The sequence below is a fragment of the Acyrthosiphon pisum genome, chromosome A1 (assembly GCF_005508785.2).
Source record: "Acyrthosiphon pisum isolate AL4f chromosome A1, pea_aphid_22Mar2018_4r6ur, whole genome shotgun sequence".
Classification (NCBI taxonomy): domain Eukaryota; kingdom Metazoa; phylum Arthropoda; class Insecta; order Hemiptera; family Aphididae; genus Acyrthosiphon; species Acyrthosiphon pisum.
In genome coordinates this window covers 86,280,686-86,298,315 of record NC_042494.1, presented here as the reverse complement: position 1 = coordinate 86,298,315, position 17,630 = coordinate 86,280,686, and the positions used below count along the sequence as shown (strand labels likewise).

General features: G+C 29.9%; 1 protein-coding gene across 3 annotated transcripts in view; it reads left to right on the top strand.

Annotated features, from left to right (window-relative positions):
* The window catches only part of LOC100161300 (receptor-type tyrosine-protein phosphatase kappa), a 194,455-nt gene that overhangs the window by 156,000 nt on the left and 20,825 nt on the right, over nucleotides 1–17,630 (top strand). For all 3 annotated transcript variants that reach the window (XM_029487675.1, XM_029487677.1, XM_029487676.1), the window contains one exon: nucleotides 3,825–3,901. In XM_029487675.1, the coding sequence (XP_029343535.1) occupies nucleotides 3,825–3,901 (77 nt within the window). The remainder of the gene's footprint in view (nucleotides 1–3,824; nucleotides 3,902–17,630) is intronic.

The following is a 17,630-nucleotide window of genomic DNA, read 5'->3' as shown; positions in this document are numbered from 1 at the left end:
TTTTATAAACATTTGGAAGTTTTCGAAAGTATCTATAAATAATTTTTTAAAGAATCTGTATTTGTTCTCAAATAGATACGTTTTTTACTGAGTACCTATATCAAACACGTATTTTAAATACTTTTCAAAATAAGTAGGTATATTCTATATTTGTTTTCAGGGTCGGTTAGACCAATATTATTAGCCACTATATAATTTATATGACAACAACAGAAAGTTATTTTTTATAAAATTCACATAGAAATATTATTACAATGTTTTGAGATCATAAGTGAGTACACGTAAATTAATAAATATCAATGCAATAATAGGCATGACAAATGTATTGGTAGAAAAAAAATCATATTAAAATGATAATATAAAATCATAGCCTATATATTATAATAGCCAATAGCCTAGTATATTCTAGTATGCCGTGCAGATCACGCTATGGCTATAATATGCTCCTCGTATTCGAGGACGTTTTGAAATTATCAAAATAATTTTTATTTGAATAATAACGTTTGAAAATTATCCGAATAATTTTTTATTCGAACAATAACGTTTGGAAATTAACCGAATAATTTTTCATTCGAATAATAACGTTTGGAAATTATCCGAATAATTTTTTATTCGAATAATGAGGTATGAAAATTATTCAAATAATTTTTTATTCGAATAATTAGGTATGAAAATTATTCGAATAATTTTTTATTCGAATAATTAGTTATGAAAATCATTCGAATAATTTTTTATTCGAATAATTGAAAAAAAATCATTCGAATAATTATCTAGATAAAATTTTGCCCAACTCTGCCAATAGGTAATTAATAGCTGTGTTATTTGTGGATACAACTGTTCTACTATATACAGTAAAGGCAATAAAGAATAAAATCAATATAGATATATTAAAAGTCAAAACAACAAATATAATAGAATGTAATTCCATAAAAAGTTTACAAAATGTTAATATTTATATTTATATTGACTACAAAATATTTAATTTATTTTTTGTAAATATTGAAATTATGTTCAAACATGAAATTCTGCAAGCTTGGAACAGCATAACTATATCTGACTAACCCAATATTCAAGACTTAAAAGTTATTAAATATTTTACTAATTTAGAGGAGGGACCAAACATATTTTGAAATTGTAAATTAAGGAACACCTTTTTGTATGTGTTAAAAAGCAACAAAATGTCGTTTTAGGGAGTGAAAAAGTTAAATTTGCGGTTCAAGATTCAAATTCATATTTCACAGGCCGAAAAAAATCTCCAACCCACCCATGTCTGCATTTGAATACTTTTAAAAAATATCTTTTACAAGACTTTTATGAGTGATATGAATTTGTTGTGTATATAGGTACGTCATAGAATTCATAATATCATATTATTTAAATATTCCTTAAAAAATCATTATTGATTCCAACTAGATCTCATTTGTCATAGTAAAGTTGGGTTATAGTGGTAAATACCTTAGTATTATTATTCATTCATTATGTTTAATGTGATGTAATAATTATTTGGTACTTTGAAATAAATACTGCGGTATAGTGGTATGCATATAATACACCTACATCTGGTGTATTGTATATAGCCATTAGCCAGTCAAGTATTAATTTATTTCAATGCACTGAATAAAATATTTTGTTATAATAAGCTATCAAAATATGATTGATGTACATTTCAATTTCGAACAAAAACACCTGAGGCAGTCTCCATACATAGTTGGAATACTTTAAGTGCTTAAGTTTAACTTTTTAAATTGTAATAGTGCACCCCGTGTTTACGTTTTCCGATATATAATATTTATATTATATTAATATATTATATACTACCTATATAATATATAGTAACCACACCACCAAAGCGGTAAACACATAATATTTATTATTATTTACCTGTCAAGTTTCTTTTTTAAATATTGCTAATGGATTGAATGTCTAATATATTTTTATATATTGTAATATAAATATATAACTATATAAGTAACAAAATATATAATATAAAATTAACTAAAACATTTGATTTATACCTGAACATTCGAAGCTATATGTACAATCTATAATTGGGTGTCACCGGTTTCCGCTAAAAATTACCTTTCCGTTTTCCCCAATACCTTTTTCCGCCAAAATAGAAAAAACTTCATTCCTTTTACTGCCAATTATTAATTATATATCACTTTAAAGTTCGGGAACTCTTACGTAAAGATTTAATGATTTAATATTTTTTTTAAGTAACTACCTATAATAAATTGTTTAAACTATACAGTTAAATAATTATATTGTAATAATATCTTTACGCACAATTATAATATAAGTAAAGATATTCACGTACCGACAAAATTAGTCAAGAAATATAATTTTATCATAATTCTACTTATCAGGTATAGATATATAAGTATTAAAAAAAATGAACAAGACATATAAAAAATACCAAACAAATTAATCTATTAAAATTTTATTACTATAATAGTATTAACTTATATACTGAATACAGTATTATATATGCTTTGTTTTGACAACAATATGTTAGCGCTAGATTAATTGGTTGAAATTGAAATCACATTGTAAAACACTAAAACATAGTTGTAAATTATAATACCTACCTATAATTGTTACCTATATAGTTAAATATATATAGTGTGTATATAATAATAATTATCATTATTAAAACTAAATTAAACCAATAGCAACCATTTATAAAAAATAATAATAATAATAATAATAATAATCTTAAATTCCCCATTTGAGAACTTCCCTGGGTTGGGCTCTTATTTGCCTCTTTTCGCCACAAAATAGTAGCCTATCTTCTTCCCTAAGGTCTAATCTATCTCTGTACCAAATTTCATAGCAATCGGATGAACGGTTTGGAAATGCATAAAGTCAGCCAGTCGCAAAATTTGTTTGTCTTTTATATCATATATCGATATACATTATGTACCTATATAATAGACAATCGATAATAAACATTTTCGATGGACGTATAATATTTCAGTAATCGTTTGCTCGATGATGCCATTTTGTTACGTCTTAACTCTTAATATTACCTACACTATCCCATCTATTTCTACCGCTTCTTGTCAATTTTTAAATCATCGATTTCGATCAGTTTTTGTCCGCTTGCATTCACTCTACAAAACAGGACCAAGCTCACTGTAGGTTCTTATTTTAAAGATTCCTCGCATCATCCTTAGCCTTAATGTTAAATCTTTATTTTTGAAAAAAAAAACTTAGCTGACTTTCGATTTAATCATCTATACTTACAGCGGTACCTATCTTTAGGCTACTCAGTACTTAACAATATTGTTGTATAGGTATGATTCTAAACTGTAATGTATTCAACGTATGATACAATAAAATGTACACGAAGTACTTACATATCTATAAATATACACCAATACTTAAAGTACCCACATTTAAGTATATTGTATGTATACAGGGTGATTCCCCAAGCATGCTGACTCCCATTTTTTTCTTCGATAACGAATTTATTCAAATTCTGATTTTTTGAATTTTTAAACATACTTAAAGACCATATATTTTCATATGTTTTTAAATTCTTGGGATTTTTCTGTACTACTTAAGGAGTGTCGTGATGGTGATATAAACTTCTGTTATTCCAATGTGAACCTGCCTTGTTTTCTGTAATTTTTTTGGTGAATACATTTTCTAAAAATGTTGACGTATCAAAATCAAAATTCTATAAATACTAGTTTTAAGTACAACTTGTTCTTATATATACCTAGATATGTAGTGTATAATATACATAATATTATATAAATAACTGTGAGAGTGTGTTTCTCAAATATTTTAGCTAATTAAACCAAATTTTCTCATTGCAGACGATTACAACCGAGTGGTTTTGGACCAATTGCCAAACGTACCGGATTCGGATTATGTCAACGCGTCGTACGTGGACGTGAGTATATTATACCCAAAAATCATTATCGTTAATGACTATATTAATACTATGTAAAATTTATTATAACGTGTTAATATGAAAAGTAAATTTCCTGTGCGTAACAAAAACATATTATCGTGAATTGTAATAGTTGCAGTTCGCAAGGAATATTTGTAATTTTCGGAGCGTTTAAATATTTTATAACACTGCCGCAATGTAACGATGTCATGTGTTAAAGTACGATCGTATAAGAGGTACCTACCTAAATACTTACAGTTTCATAACGACGGTGTTGAAAATTAAATCCGTAAAATTCGTCGATGCACGAACAAATTGGCATTACAGTATGTTATAATATATCGTCGCTCGCGTTGTTATTCGGCCAATTTAATTAATCTGCGATGCGGGGTCCGGGTTTTAATTTTTTTCGGATTTCGATCGTTTTAATTAAAAAAACAAATAAATAAAAAAAGGAACCACTTTGGTCTGCAACTTTTTGTCGGCGAAATTTAAATAAACGTATATTCGTATAATATTCATATATATACCTATACATTATACATATATTATACACTTACATGTATTAAAGATACGATATATTACGCATGTGTATGTAGTATGTACTGAGTAAACGAAACGTTTCGAATTTTTTCACCAAGCTCGCAACATTTCGCTTTCGTCAAAACTTAATGAATAACCCTCTATAAGCAGCGGCGAACTGCAAGTCTGCAAATGCCTCGGATTTTAATTATCAAACGTTAAAACGTCGTCCTGGGCGATTTTATAGTCGCATTAAAACGCGTATAATCTTATATGCGTCACCAAGGCATTAACGAGTTAAAGTTAAGTTGAAAATTACATTTTATTTTATTTTAATTTTTTGCCTTAACTAGTTACTATTTGATTTACATTAATTTTACTACTAACTTAACTTAGTTATTTTTAATAACATAAGATAGACGAATCAACATTTTATTTTAATGAATCATGTTCATTTATTTTGTTTTTAATTTAATTTTTTTACGATTTTCAATCGATTTCGTTTTCATGTCAAAAAATATTTCAGGTACGTTTTGGCTAGGCTAAGTTAGGTTTTTTATTTTTGTAGTAGAAAAAAACTTCAGTGAAACACTATATAGAAATACAGTATAATGATAAACACCATATATTTTTGAGTTAAAAAAATAAACCAGGCTTGAGTTATGAACAAAAAATACAAGCTTTTAACTTAGTAAAAAGTTTAAAAATACTGTGTAGGTAGGTATATTAACTTTTAGCTTAACTATAAGTTAACCAAAAAACTTTCAAGCTATAACTTTTAACTTTTTCTTATTAATGTGCTTAGTAACTGAGTTAAAAAAATCATTAACTTGTCCGTAACTTTGCATGTCAAAAATTAATATTATTATTATTTATTATCATATTATGAATACCGCGTACAATTTCATATTATAACATACAAAGTGATATATCAAATACACTTGCCTTCATTTTACCATTCATAGGTATGAATTTATTGTGCATTATGATTTTTGAAAATGTCAAGTAAGTTTAATACGCTGTTTACTTCTGACGCAATTATACGTAGTTAGTAATATTAACACACCGGGTTAAAAGTATAAAATCACTATCGAATCAACTATGCTGTAGTGGTCACGTCACACGATCCCCACACTATATAACCCTTTTTCCGTTTCCCTTTCATCTCTTATATTATAGCTGAACCTAATTTTAATTATAAATATTCACCTTATTCCTACAATAAGATCATTATTATTGGCATACTGATACTACATTACTACTCGTGGAGCTTAGTACAAGTTTTCTAACTTATAATGTGCATATTTTTTTCTTAAGCTAGTTTTTTGAATAATTACAATAATATTTATGTGTTGTGACATACTTGTACCTACCTACTATGACTTAATATGTTTTTCAATTATAATACTACATGGCCAATGCTACATAATATATAGGTAATATATACTCAATATATGTATATTGTTTATGCTATTATATGCTATTATTTATTAGCATTTTTGAATTTATGAATTGTGTCTGAGTATAGTATAATATATTAAGTACTAGACTAAATACTACATATATTTAACGTTTAATGTATAACCCTCGTCCCTCTTCTATAATATCATGTTACCGTCAATATCGGCAATCAGTCATTTTCAGTTATTGATATTGATAGGTAGTCATTATTAACAATGATTAATTCGGTTAGGCAATGGCTTTATTGTTTGGACAATACATACAAAATGATAGTCTAAGAGAGTAATAGCTAATTAATTTATAAGAATATTACTTAAAGACCAGATTACTTAATTCGACCAATGCATGTACTTACCTATTATGTTATTTATACTCTGTTCAAGTTAAGACACGTAGTCGGTGGCTGACTAGTGCGCAGGGGTATGGCAATAAAACACGGCTGGTATGTAGATAATTGTGTGGGTGGGAGGGGACAAACGGGTGTTGCCAGCCTGCTTCCTGACGGACACTATTCGCCACTGATTACGTTTCTTAACTTGAACAGAGTATAGTTAGGTATATTTTATTAATATTTTCATAAAACAAACTGTTCCTGAAACTATCGTTTGATTACAAAAACAATTTTTCTAATAATTCGCACATGACCTCACCACATCCCCTAACAGAAATAAGTGGTAGTAACTAGTAAAATTGAGAGATAATATTCAGTTTCATGACCGATAAATCTATTATCATTTATCACCTTAGGAAATACCGATAAATAACATTGACTTAACTTATCAGTCAATTACGGAAATATATAGCCCGATTACCAAAAAAGGATTGTATTCCGGCATTATACTGACATAGCTGCCTAATACCCTAGTCGTTACACATTTACATATACATTGCCGGAATTTCTGACATTTACGGTACCTAATATAATATACCTATATAACTAGTCGATAAATCGGAATCTACTGATACAATAAACATTGACATTTTCAAAACAATCATCTGCTTATTTACTGCAGCAGAAAATGAGCGATTTCATTTGAAAAAAAAACTGGTTTGTAATGCGGTCGCAAAAACACCCGCTAAAACAACATGAAAAAAAAAAACAATCAGAGAATTTTACCATAAAGTCCTTATGCGCACTTAAAAAATTCCAAAAAATCAGAAATCAATGATAAAACCGCGTGTGGAACACTGAGCGCGCTCGGCGAATCGCACCATATAATATTATATATTATTAATATATAACGTTTATCAACCTATAATAATACAAGCGTAAACGGTCGTGACGTGCGTATTAAAGGGTGAACTTATCGCTCGTCGCGGTAATATTATACACGGAAGACGCGTGGTATATAACTGGTATACGGTATATTATGTATGTGGTTAAACGCACATATTACATACTAAACACATAAGACGTATAGCAGTATAGGTATAGTGTTCATGCGATGCTTCCGCTTCGAAATGTTTAATAACACTGCGCAATGACCGCGAGTGCGCAAACGTGTTTGATATCGCGTATAATAAACCGTAGGTATATCAACAAAAACAAGGTACAATCCACAACTCAGTTACTTATATTACTCAATACTCTAAACATATTTTTGAACTTAGTTTGCTTGGTCATGAGACTCGGCGTTCGTCAATTGCGCCTATTTTTCAAGACTATATCTGAAATATATACATCTTTTGCGCCGTCGGATTTATCACAAAATATTAATTAAAAGGTATACATCGATTGGCTCCAGGAAAATATTAAAACGAAAATATTATTCACTATATTATTTTTGTATATTTTAATAAATATATAAAATGTGTTAATGTTAAGAGTTAGACAAACTAAATTGTAAAAAAAATACAAATAAAATAAATGTTGAAACAATATATCATGTTCAAGACGAATAAATAAGTTCTAAATTGTTTTAGTTAAAATAAATGACTTCTAGTGTTGAAAAAAATTAATCTAGAATCTAAAATATATCTTAAGACGAATACGTTCATGGTTCATTATTAAATTGTTTCATTATTTGTAATGGTAACTTGCACTTGGATTTCAGAAATTATCGTTTGTTTTTCAACTTTTACACTTAATTAAATTATAACACTTTTGACACTTCAATATCGTCTGGCCCGATTGATGTACTATTATAACCTTTTTGAATCCCATAATTTTTTTTTACCTGCGGTTTATGTCACGTATACCCATGAGAATAAACTATATTGGATCATAGATTCCGATAACTTGTAATTTATTTTTCAACTACCTATTGTATTTTGCGTATTTTGCGGAACTTCACTTTTCTCTGTGTACCCTGTTTTCGTGGACACACGGTTTATTTAACTGCAAAAATAAAATTACTGCTGCAAGTGTACTACCTGCCCATCACAGGTGGGGGACGGAGTGGCCGAGCGGACTACGGCGATGGTGCTATAGCGGCAACTGTTTAGACAGCGAGACCGCCGTCCCCCTACTGGGCATGTCAGAAACCTTATACGGGTGCCCAATTAGAAATTTTGCCAAATAGGCGTCCGAACGGGCCAACTCCTATAGACATAGCGCCATACACAAAAAAAAAACAGGTGTATTATATTGTTTTCAATCTCACGTCCTGGAAACAATCCGACGATCGATGTTTCGTTGGAAACAATACGGGCGTATTCTCCGCAAATTCGCGACATTATTATTATTTTTTCGAAAAACGACCTTGCCTGAATAGGTATGCACGGTCGTTCACATTTTTTGCCGTCTATATATACGCGTTTTTCGATCGGAGAAAGACGCGTACCCGGCCGGCTCGACCTCCACTAGTACACTTATAGTAATGCGGCAGCGGCGGAGTGCGTATTATAATAACATAATTTTCTGGTCAAAAGTGTCAAGTCAAATATCACGACTTTGCAGCTTTGATTTTTTTTTAGTTTGAAAATCCCATTATGAATATAGGTTTAGAACGCGCCTCGATCTAACTCGTAAAAATATTATCGAATCTAAGGAGTTGAAAAATGTGACACAACTTGCAGCCACAGCAGAGAATCTCATTCTTTTTTTTTCATAACACTCATGTATGTATTATGGACCAGTCGTATGTCGTTCGTGTACCACTAATGGCTAAAAATAGAACTATTCAAAATTCCAATACATATTTAACAATAATTCAGTACAGTGAACGGTATAATATATTTTAGTACCTATTAACACAAAACATAAAATAATATTAGACCCGTTAATAAAAAATATCAATTTATTAACTATGTGCACTACGCACGATCTTACGCGTACTACCTTCTCAGAAGGTGTAATTTCCTTCTGTTGCGTGCCACCAGTAGTACGTTTACCTGCCCAGTTTGAGGACCGTTAACCTATATAGAACATATCCCTTTGACCACCCACCAAAATATTGCCAGAATTTCTGTGTTTCCGTTGAGGTAAACTATACTTTATATTGTACATTGTACACGTGCAGTTGTAGGTAATCGATACATAAGAAATTCGTACCTAAACCTAATATAAAATATTATTATATAACGAAAACCGTGAGCGGTTTTAATAATAAAAACTTTTCGGCTGTATCTTTTTCACCGGAAAAAATGGTTAGAACCCTATATATAGCAGATATACCACGTGGCAATAACAATATAATGAAACGCGTTTTATGATGCGGATGTAGTGAGCATTATTATTAATATCGTGTGGAAAAGTTTTATTTCTAATAGACAATTTCTTTTTTTTTTTATAATATATTAAAAACTCTTTTCTGTGTCATATTATATTATACACTGTCTACACATAAAAGAATGAACAAAATCGTTGACCAAAAATAATTATTCAAAAATAAAGTGTTATGTTTTCGTACAACATTGAAATGATTATTACAATGCGTTTTTCAGCAATTCTACATGTCAAACTTTGTTGTTATTAATACTTTTATCATAATATTATAATATTATGCAACTTACATTAATTATTACAATAGATACGAATGCCCAATGGGGTGTGATGATTGAAATATCGTATGTACGTCATAATATTGTATTTATGATTTATGTTTAACCTGTGGTGTCGGTATCAAATAGTTTTTTAATTTTTTTGTTTTCATTAAAACTGTTTAACTATAACTTTTTTTTAAAACTGTATATATTTTTTTTTTAATTAACAACCGAAAAATGATGTAACATTAATTTTAAAAGTACCTAACTACTACGTATAAAATATCAACGTCGGTTTCATTAATTTATGTTTTAATGATTTTAAATCGTACACTGGGTTTTAATTTTAACATAAGTACACAAGTTAAAATATATAGGAACCGTTTTGATAAAATGTATTCGCTAAAATAGTTCTAAATTTACAATTAAAAGTTTTAACCAATAAAAAAGCACACCTCTGCAGTGTAGTGAAAACTAAAAGGTCGACATCATATTTCTACTCTTTGCCTCAAAATCTATATAAATAAATAATGCTTAATTTTTAAACTCTTTACTCTTTAGTGATACAGTTTATTCAACGTTAACTGGAATTAATTAGAGTTAGTTTGAATAATGTTTCAGAACTTCTTTCTTTAAACTTACATAATATATTACACCTATAACTACTATCGTGTAGGTACATTAATTCACGAGTGCAGTTGAAATATACAAGTTCAATGAATTTTAAACATATACTTTTCGAAATAAACTATAATATTATACAGAGTATCCTGGAATGCGGGTTACATAAACTTTTACTGGACACGCTGTACATGCATATAATATATTTTTTATTTTATTTAAAATTGTATAGAAACTTGTACGTATATATTAAAAGTTGTATTAGATAAAGTTTTAGAATAGTTCATTTCATGTTTTAGTCGTTTTATTATTTATTTCTACGAAGAGTCAGACCACGAAAAGTTTGCATACAAAAGTACAAAACAGAAACTAGGATAGTTTAACTTATTTTGATAAACTTTGTTAAAAAAAACTTAATTCATAAACTAATGTTATTGGTACGAAAAACAAAAACGAAATGATTTGAAACTAAAATAAATTGCACCTTTTTATGAGACAAAATAATAGGAAAAATATGTAGCGTAGATACCAAAAATGATGACTTAAATAATATAGCGTATAAGCGTTTAATCGATAATCTAAACTATTTTTCTATCTGGAATATAATTTATTCAAGTTTCAATTATTTTGAAAAGCTTCTAAGTTTTTAAAAGAATCAATTTTTTATATTCGGATGATAACAACCATAATACCTTATTGTATTGCAATATAAATAATAGAAACAATATCAAATATATTCTACAGACTATAGATTAACGGTCTGTTAATTAATAATGGTTTATTGTTTGAACTTTAAATCTACGATGTTATTTCCGTGTTCAAGATAAACTACACAGATTCTAAACAGATTGGCTCTCGTGTAGAAAAAACCACCCTATATATGTATAAGCCACTGTAAATTAAACTCTATTTCCAACTCGAAATCAATATAATTGTTTGTTTTCGTTTCGAAGGCGGCGTGAAATGAAAAAAAAAATACCAATAAATAAGAATCTCGCGGGGTAGAAATAAACTGTATCGAATGTAAAAAAGAGAATAAAACATTATCGATCATTTTCCCATTTCTTTCAAATTAATTCTCTCTCACTTTTTAAGTGAATTGTTGCAGATCGCGGGGATCATCACCATAGCCTCTTCATATCGTCTTTCCCGTATACCATCCTTTCGACTGCGCAATCTAAGTGCTTTATTATGTCGGAATGCTTTAGACCGCGGGCATGCATTGATGTTTAAAATGTTGATTTGTATTTTTCGCTATTCGTTTGTGTACCTACGCGTTAACGAAAATAAACAAAACACAAACCATCTACGGTCCATATTGTTATAGGTACAAAGTCACGCCGACGTATAAATAATATTATTATTATTATTATCTATATTTACTTAACCTACCATTATGCGGAATCGTGAATGTGGGGTGGGTTTTTTTTACAGGGTGGAGATCGCAGCTCGTGTATTCAACTCTCCCTCAAACCAACTTTTTTTTCAATCAAACATTGCCCATCAATACTTTTTTACGTTGAAATGTTTCTTATGCTCGCGTCTCAATATAATTCAACTAACTTCACCGATCGTACTTTAGAACGGTGTAATTTATTGACTTATTATCTGACAAGTGAAGAAATGCAAGCTGCAGACGGGTACACCTGCTGCTGCCTCAGTTTCCTATAACTATATAATTTATAATAAAAAATAAAACCAACCTGTCCATTGTTTTTCATTATAAACGAGTTGGTATTTCTTCTTTTTGCGATTTCGAAATTTCGAGTACTCAAATATTATATTCTATAGCATGTTGTATATATATTGTACAAGACAGTGGTTCTCAAACTGAGGTATGCGTACCACACGGTAATTTTTAGGGTTCCGTACCTCAAAAGAAAAAAACGGAACCCTTATATAGGATCACTTTGTTGTCCGTCCGTCCGTCCGTCCGTCTGTCAAGACCGTTTTTCTCAGGAACGCGTGGAGGTATCAAACTTAAATTTCTATATGATACTCAGGTCTACTGTCCCTGGAAGCTGTAGAAAAATCAACCTTCTAAGCCAACGCAATCAAAAGATACAGCCATTTAGACCGCAAATTTCCGTAAATTTTCGAAACTCTCACGGGAATTAAAACCTACAGGGTACTTCCCGTGAACTTAGAATCTTGAAATTTCGTACGAAGTCACGTCTTATAGTACAGATATAGGAAAAATTACGAAAACCGTAAATTTTTAGTTTTATCATATAAAAATAAAATATTTTTGACAATTTTGAAAATTTCAAAGTTACTACTCCTTATCTCATGAACGCGTTGAGGTATTAAATTAAAATTCATATTAAATACTTAAGTCTATAATACCTTTAAACTGTAACAAAATCAAACTTTTATGTCAACGCAATCGAAAGAAATAATAACAATTTAAGCCGCATATTTTCAAACTCGCGACTACTTGCGAGGGAATCAAAACCTATAGGGTACTTCAAGTCGATTTAGAATCTCGAAATTCGGCATGAAGCAATGTTTTATCACACATATAACAGAAAAATTCCGAAAACCTTAAATTTTTAGTTAGATCACATATTTTTTTTACTTAATTAAAATTTTATAAAATAAATGATAGATGTTAATATAAAATGAAGGATTACTGGAACGATAAAGATACCTTTGTCATTAATTTATGATCCTCCAGCTTTCCATATTTTGATGTTATAAATTTCATTTTGCAATAAAAATACGATAACTATGACTCGATTGTCGTGATGGGTGAACTTTTACTTATATACCTACAGGTATTTGTACGGAACCCTCGGTGCGCGAGTCCAACTCGCACTTGACCGGTTTTTTTTTTAATATAATATGAGATTACAGGTGGCTTACCATCCATCGTGTCGTCCATAATCTGCAGATTGCAACACATTTCGTCGTTTATTCACATTACCATGGTAAGAATATTTAGAACCAGGTTAGAGCTACTTAACCTTTAATAAATTAAAACTGTATTATACTATCATTATAACTGATAATCATTTGACGTCAAAAAGTTGAATATTTTTCAACTTTACAGTTGTAACACTCAGTAACGTGGTGTACTAAAAAGATAGCCACGGCATTCAGCCAATTAAAACACTAGGAATTTAACATCGTGGACGACATATTATGGAGATTGGTTCACGACTGATCCGTGTTATTCAATAACGGTGGTATCTGAAAAAAGTAGAATCTGGGAACCCGCGGAATTTATACAAATTTAATATTATAGGTATATACCTCGTCGCGAACGAAATTCTCCTTCTCGACGGACTTGCACCGCCGTATAACTTAATGTTATGGTGACGACTCCACTGGACCGGTGACTGTCCTGGGACTGGTACCTTTTAGTTTTTACGGTTCCGGTTCCGGTTCCGGTACTTAATTATTTTATTAAGAGGTTCTGGTTCCGGTTCCGGTTTATGACAATTTTTATTTAAGGGTTCCGGTTCCAGTATGGAAAATTAATTTAATAGTTTAAGTTAGGGTTCTAGTTAAAACAAGTATTAAACAATTACAAAAATGTATATTTTTATTTATTCTTTATGTTTTATATACCTATAGGTACATTAAAAATATTTAAATAATTTAACATTGAAAACCCGTTTTTTTAATTTAAAAATAAGGGTTCCGGTTCTCAATATTTTAAGGGTTTTTGGGTTCCAGAACCGATTCTTTTCGATTCGGTTCCAGTCCCTGGACTCCAGACGGTCGACGGGACGGTTAAATTATTACAATAATTTCACATATTATATAAAAATTGGTCGAACACCATATTTCACGTGCGGCACGTAAGCAAGTATATTATACAGATGGGTGCTGGCCATTTTCGCGATCGAATGGTGAGCAGGGGCAGCGGACTGTCTTCTTCGGGTTTGTGCCCGGACACGTCCTGTAGTCGGGTCGACCACACGTAATCAATTAGTCTAAATCTGCCGTCCGTTCGGTCTCCGTGCCAGTATTTAAAACACGGTCGACCGACGAGGTCACACCATATCACATTATACTCTATAATCTATATAATATTATGTCCATATTTGTGGGTCCGCGTATAATATAACCTAACCCACTCCACCCCACATATTATAATATTACTATACCCACTCTACCGCGACTGCAGAGTCGCAATGTACCTATGTGTGTAAAATAATATAAAAATCGTGCGCTTAGATAATATTTTATAAAAAAAAAAAACTTTTTTCCGTATCGCGCTTAAAGTACAATAATATATTATTGTACTTCATGATTTTTTTTTTTTTTAAAGGGTGGCACTATCTAAACAGGCGCACGAACTTCGAATAGACTTCGCTTCAAGCATGCTTAAAAATACATATTTATTAAAATTATAGTTAGAGTATTCAATTTGTTAAATTGTAAAAATATTTGGTAAATAAATAAATAACTTTACCAATAGGTAAACCTGGTTCATTATCATAGTTTCATTAAATTTTAATTAACAAACACACGCCACAATAATAATACAATATATTGTAATTATTGCACATCACGACCTGTGGCTATATATTATTAGCCGCGGTTGTCGTTTTATGCTTCAATGACAGTGAAACCCGCTAAGGCACACCTCTGAATAGCGGACACCTCCGAATAGCTGACTTTTTTGTTTGGGGATGAAGGGGACATTTTCGCTATTCGCGTAACCTCTCAAAACGAAACACTCGTCAAATAACAGACACATTTATGGAATTAAAGTGTTTGATTTTGTTTATTTTTTTTTTTGTAAATTTAGAGTAATACTGTAATTGCATGCAAGTTTACAACAGCTTCTCCGTCGATTAATATTGGAACGATAAGTTCTGGGTGACAGCTGAAATAATGAGCATACAGTATAAACAGATATACATCTTTATTTCATAAAATATATGTGGTTATTAATTGATATACGAAATACATATTTTCATACCGTATAATTCCTACACCCACTACCAATTGAACCCCTCTGAATAGTGACAAAATTTTAGACTTAACCAAAAGTGACCGCTTTTTAGAGTTTTCACTAATATTATTATTATACAATATATAATATTGTTATTAAATTGTAAATCAATTATATAGGCAATCTTTAAAACAAATTTTGTAAATCATCGATCTAGCTGATGCTGTTCGTAAACACATCACGTGTAGGTATTATATTATATCATATGTATTAAAAACACAATAATGCTATAATATTTTTATACAGTTATTACAGCAATTTTTTTTCTTTGAATTTCCGTCAGTTTTTCCAGAATTCAGAGAAAACTTCATGGATTATTTAAAGTTTTATTAATAAAAATAACTATTTTATTATACATTTGCAGTAAATTTAATATATAAATTATGTACAATGTACCTACATTAGTCTTAAGTATATAGGTACTTGGAAAATATATAAACAACAACCAATTATTTACCTACCAGAAAAAAAATACTACAACGGTTTGAAAATTAAATTACAAAATAAAGCAATATATATTGCTATATATATAGTACACTTGTACTAGTTATCTTACAAAATAATTCATTATTTTTTATTTTTTAACCTGTACTGCCTGTACTTATCATATAGTGCCTAAAATCACGGCTGGTTAAACAATTATGCATCAAAGGCACAGCGCTTAGAATCTTTACGAGAAAATACTTGTCCTAAATGCAACTATACATACCAGACTAGGTATAGGTATTGAGTGTTTCAATTATAACGTTTCACAATCATTATTTTAATAACTACAAACATTATTAAAAATAATTTTAAGTCATTAAAAAACAAGTTTTCTAAAAAAATATGCTTTACTAATTTTAATTTTAAATTCCAAGCTGAGCGATAAATGTATTGATTTTACAATGTGTGTTTTTAATTTTTAATTTTTTAATTTTTTTATTTGTATTTCTATCATCACCGTTTGAGGCAGTAAAACTGCTTCGATTTTCTTCAACATTATCTTGTTCGATAGGAAAGTGAATCTAGGAGATCAAATTCTCAATATAGTTTTCAAAAATGGGAAGTTTTACGCAAAATCGGTTTTCGTCAAAACCAATTTTGGTTTTAACTCTATAAAAAATGACTGTAAATACATGAAATAAAGTAGTTATGTAAAAGGAATATTTTTGAAAACGTTAGAGTTCTCTGAAATAACGTGTGGCTTACGTTAAATAGACCACTCCTTATAAAACCATGGTTGCTATAGGAGTATAACAAATAAAATAGTCATGCTCTTGAAAAACGAGTACAATGAAAAATGTATACAGACATTCAGCATTTAGATTTTAGAATAATTATATTTTTCACATTTTATTGCTCTTTTTTTATATTTGTTCGATGAAAAATATTGAGGCCACGACTTTCGATATTCCAATAAGTGCTCATATATGTATATGCGACCTCACTGTATTGCAGAGCTCGCCACTGACTTTTAATTCGCACTCAAACAAAAATAATACTACAGATTATGTCTGCAGGTACAATGCACTCGTACCTACTACCCATCATATTGTCCGGTGGATGACAGAAATCATCGATATAATAATAAAAAATATTTATTGTGTATTTATGTAATAACTATAATAAATAATAATATATTACCTATATTATGTCTAAATAGTAATTGCTCATTTCAATAATCACACAAATACCAAATGGGTTATATAATTTTATATATGTATAGTATAGTGTATAGAGACCACAATAATCAGACTTATGCAACATTTTATTTTTACACCCAATTAATAACTATATTACATCGAATCGCGTGGTACACATATAAGATTTAATCGAGTCACGAAATTCACAAGCTATATACCTCCAGCTACGCGTATATTATAATATCCTGCACCGCGTTATATATTAATTAACAATTTAATATTATACCGCGGTATTGCGCAGTAGTTTAATAATAATAATATTTATCAGGTCTTTGTTGTCGGTATTTTATAGAGCTCCTGTACAACATAATAATAATATAAGGAATACAAAAAAATGCAATTCTCTACCAAATGAAAAAACCGCGGGTATTTTGAATACCTACCTATACCTATAAAATATGTGTAAAATAATAATATTACAATAACACGCCGTTTGCTGTCCACCCGTGTCTAAATCAAAATTTTCGTATCGAATGTAAACCGATGTAATACTATTATTATATCGTGTGGTTTTTTTCCCTCCGACAGATCCCTAGCGGGCTAGTGC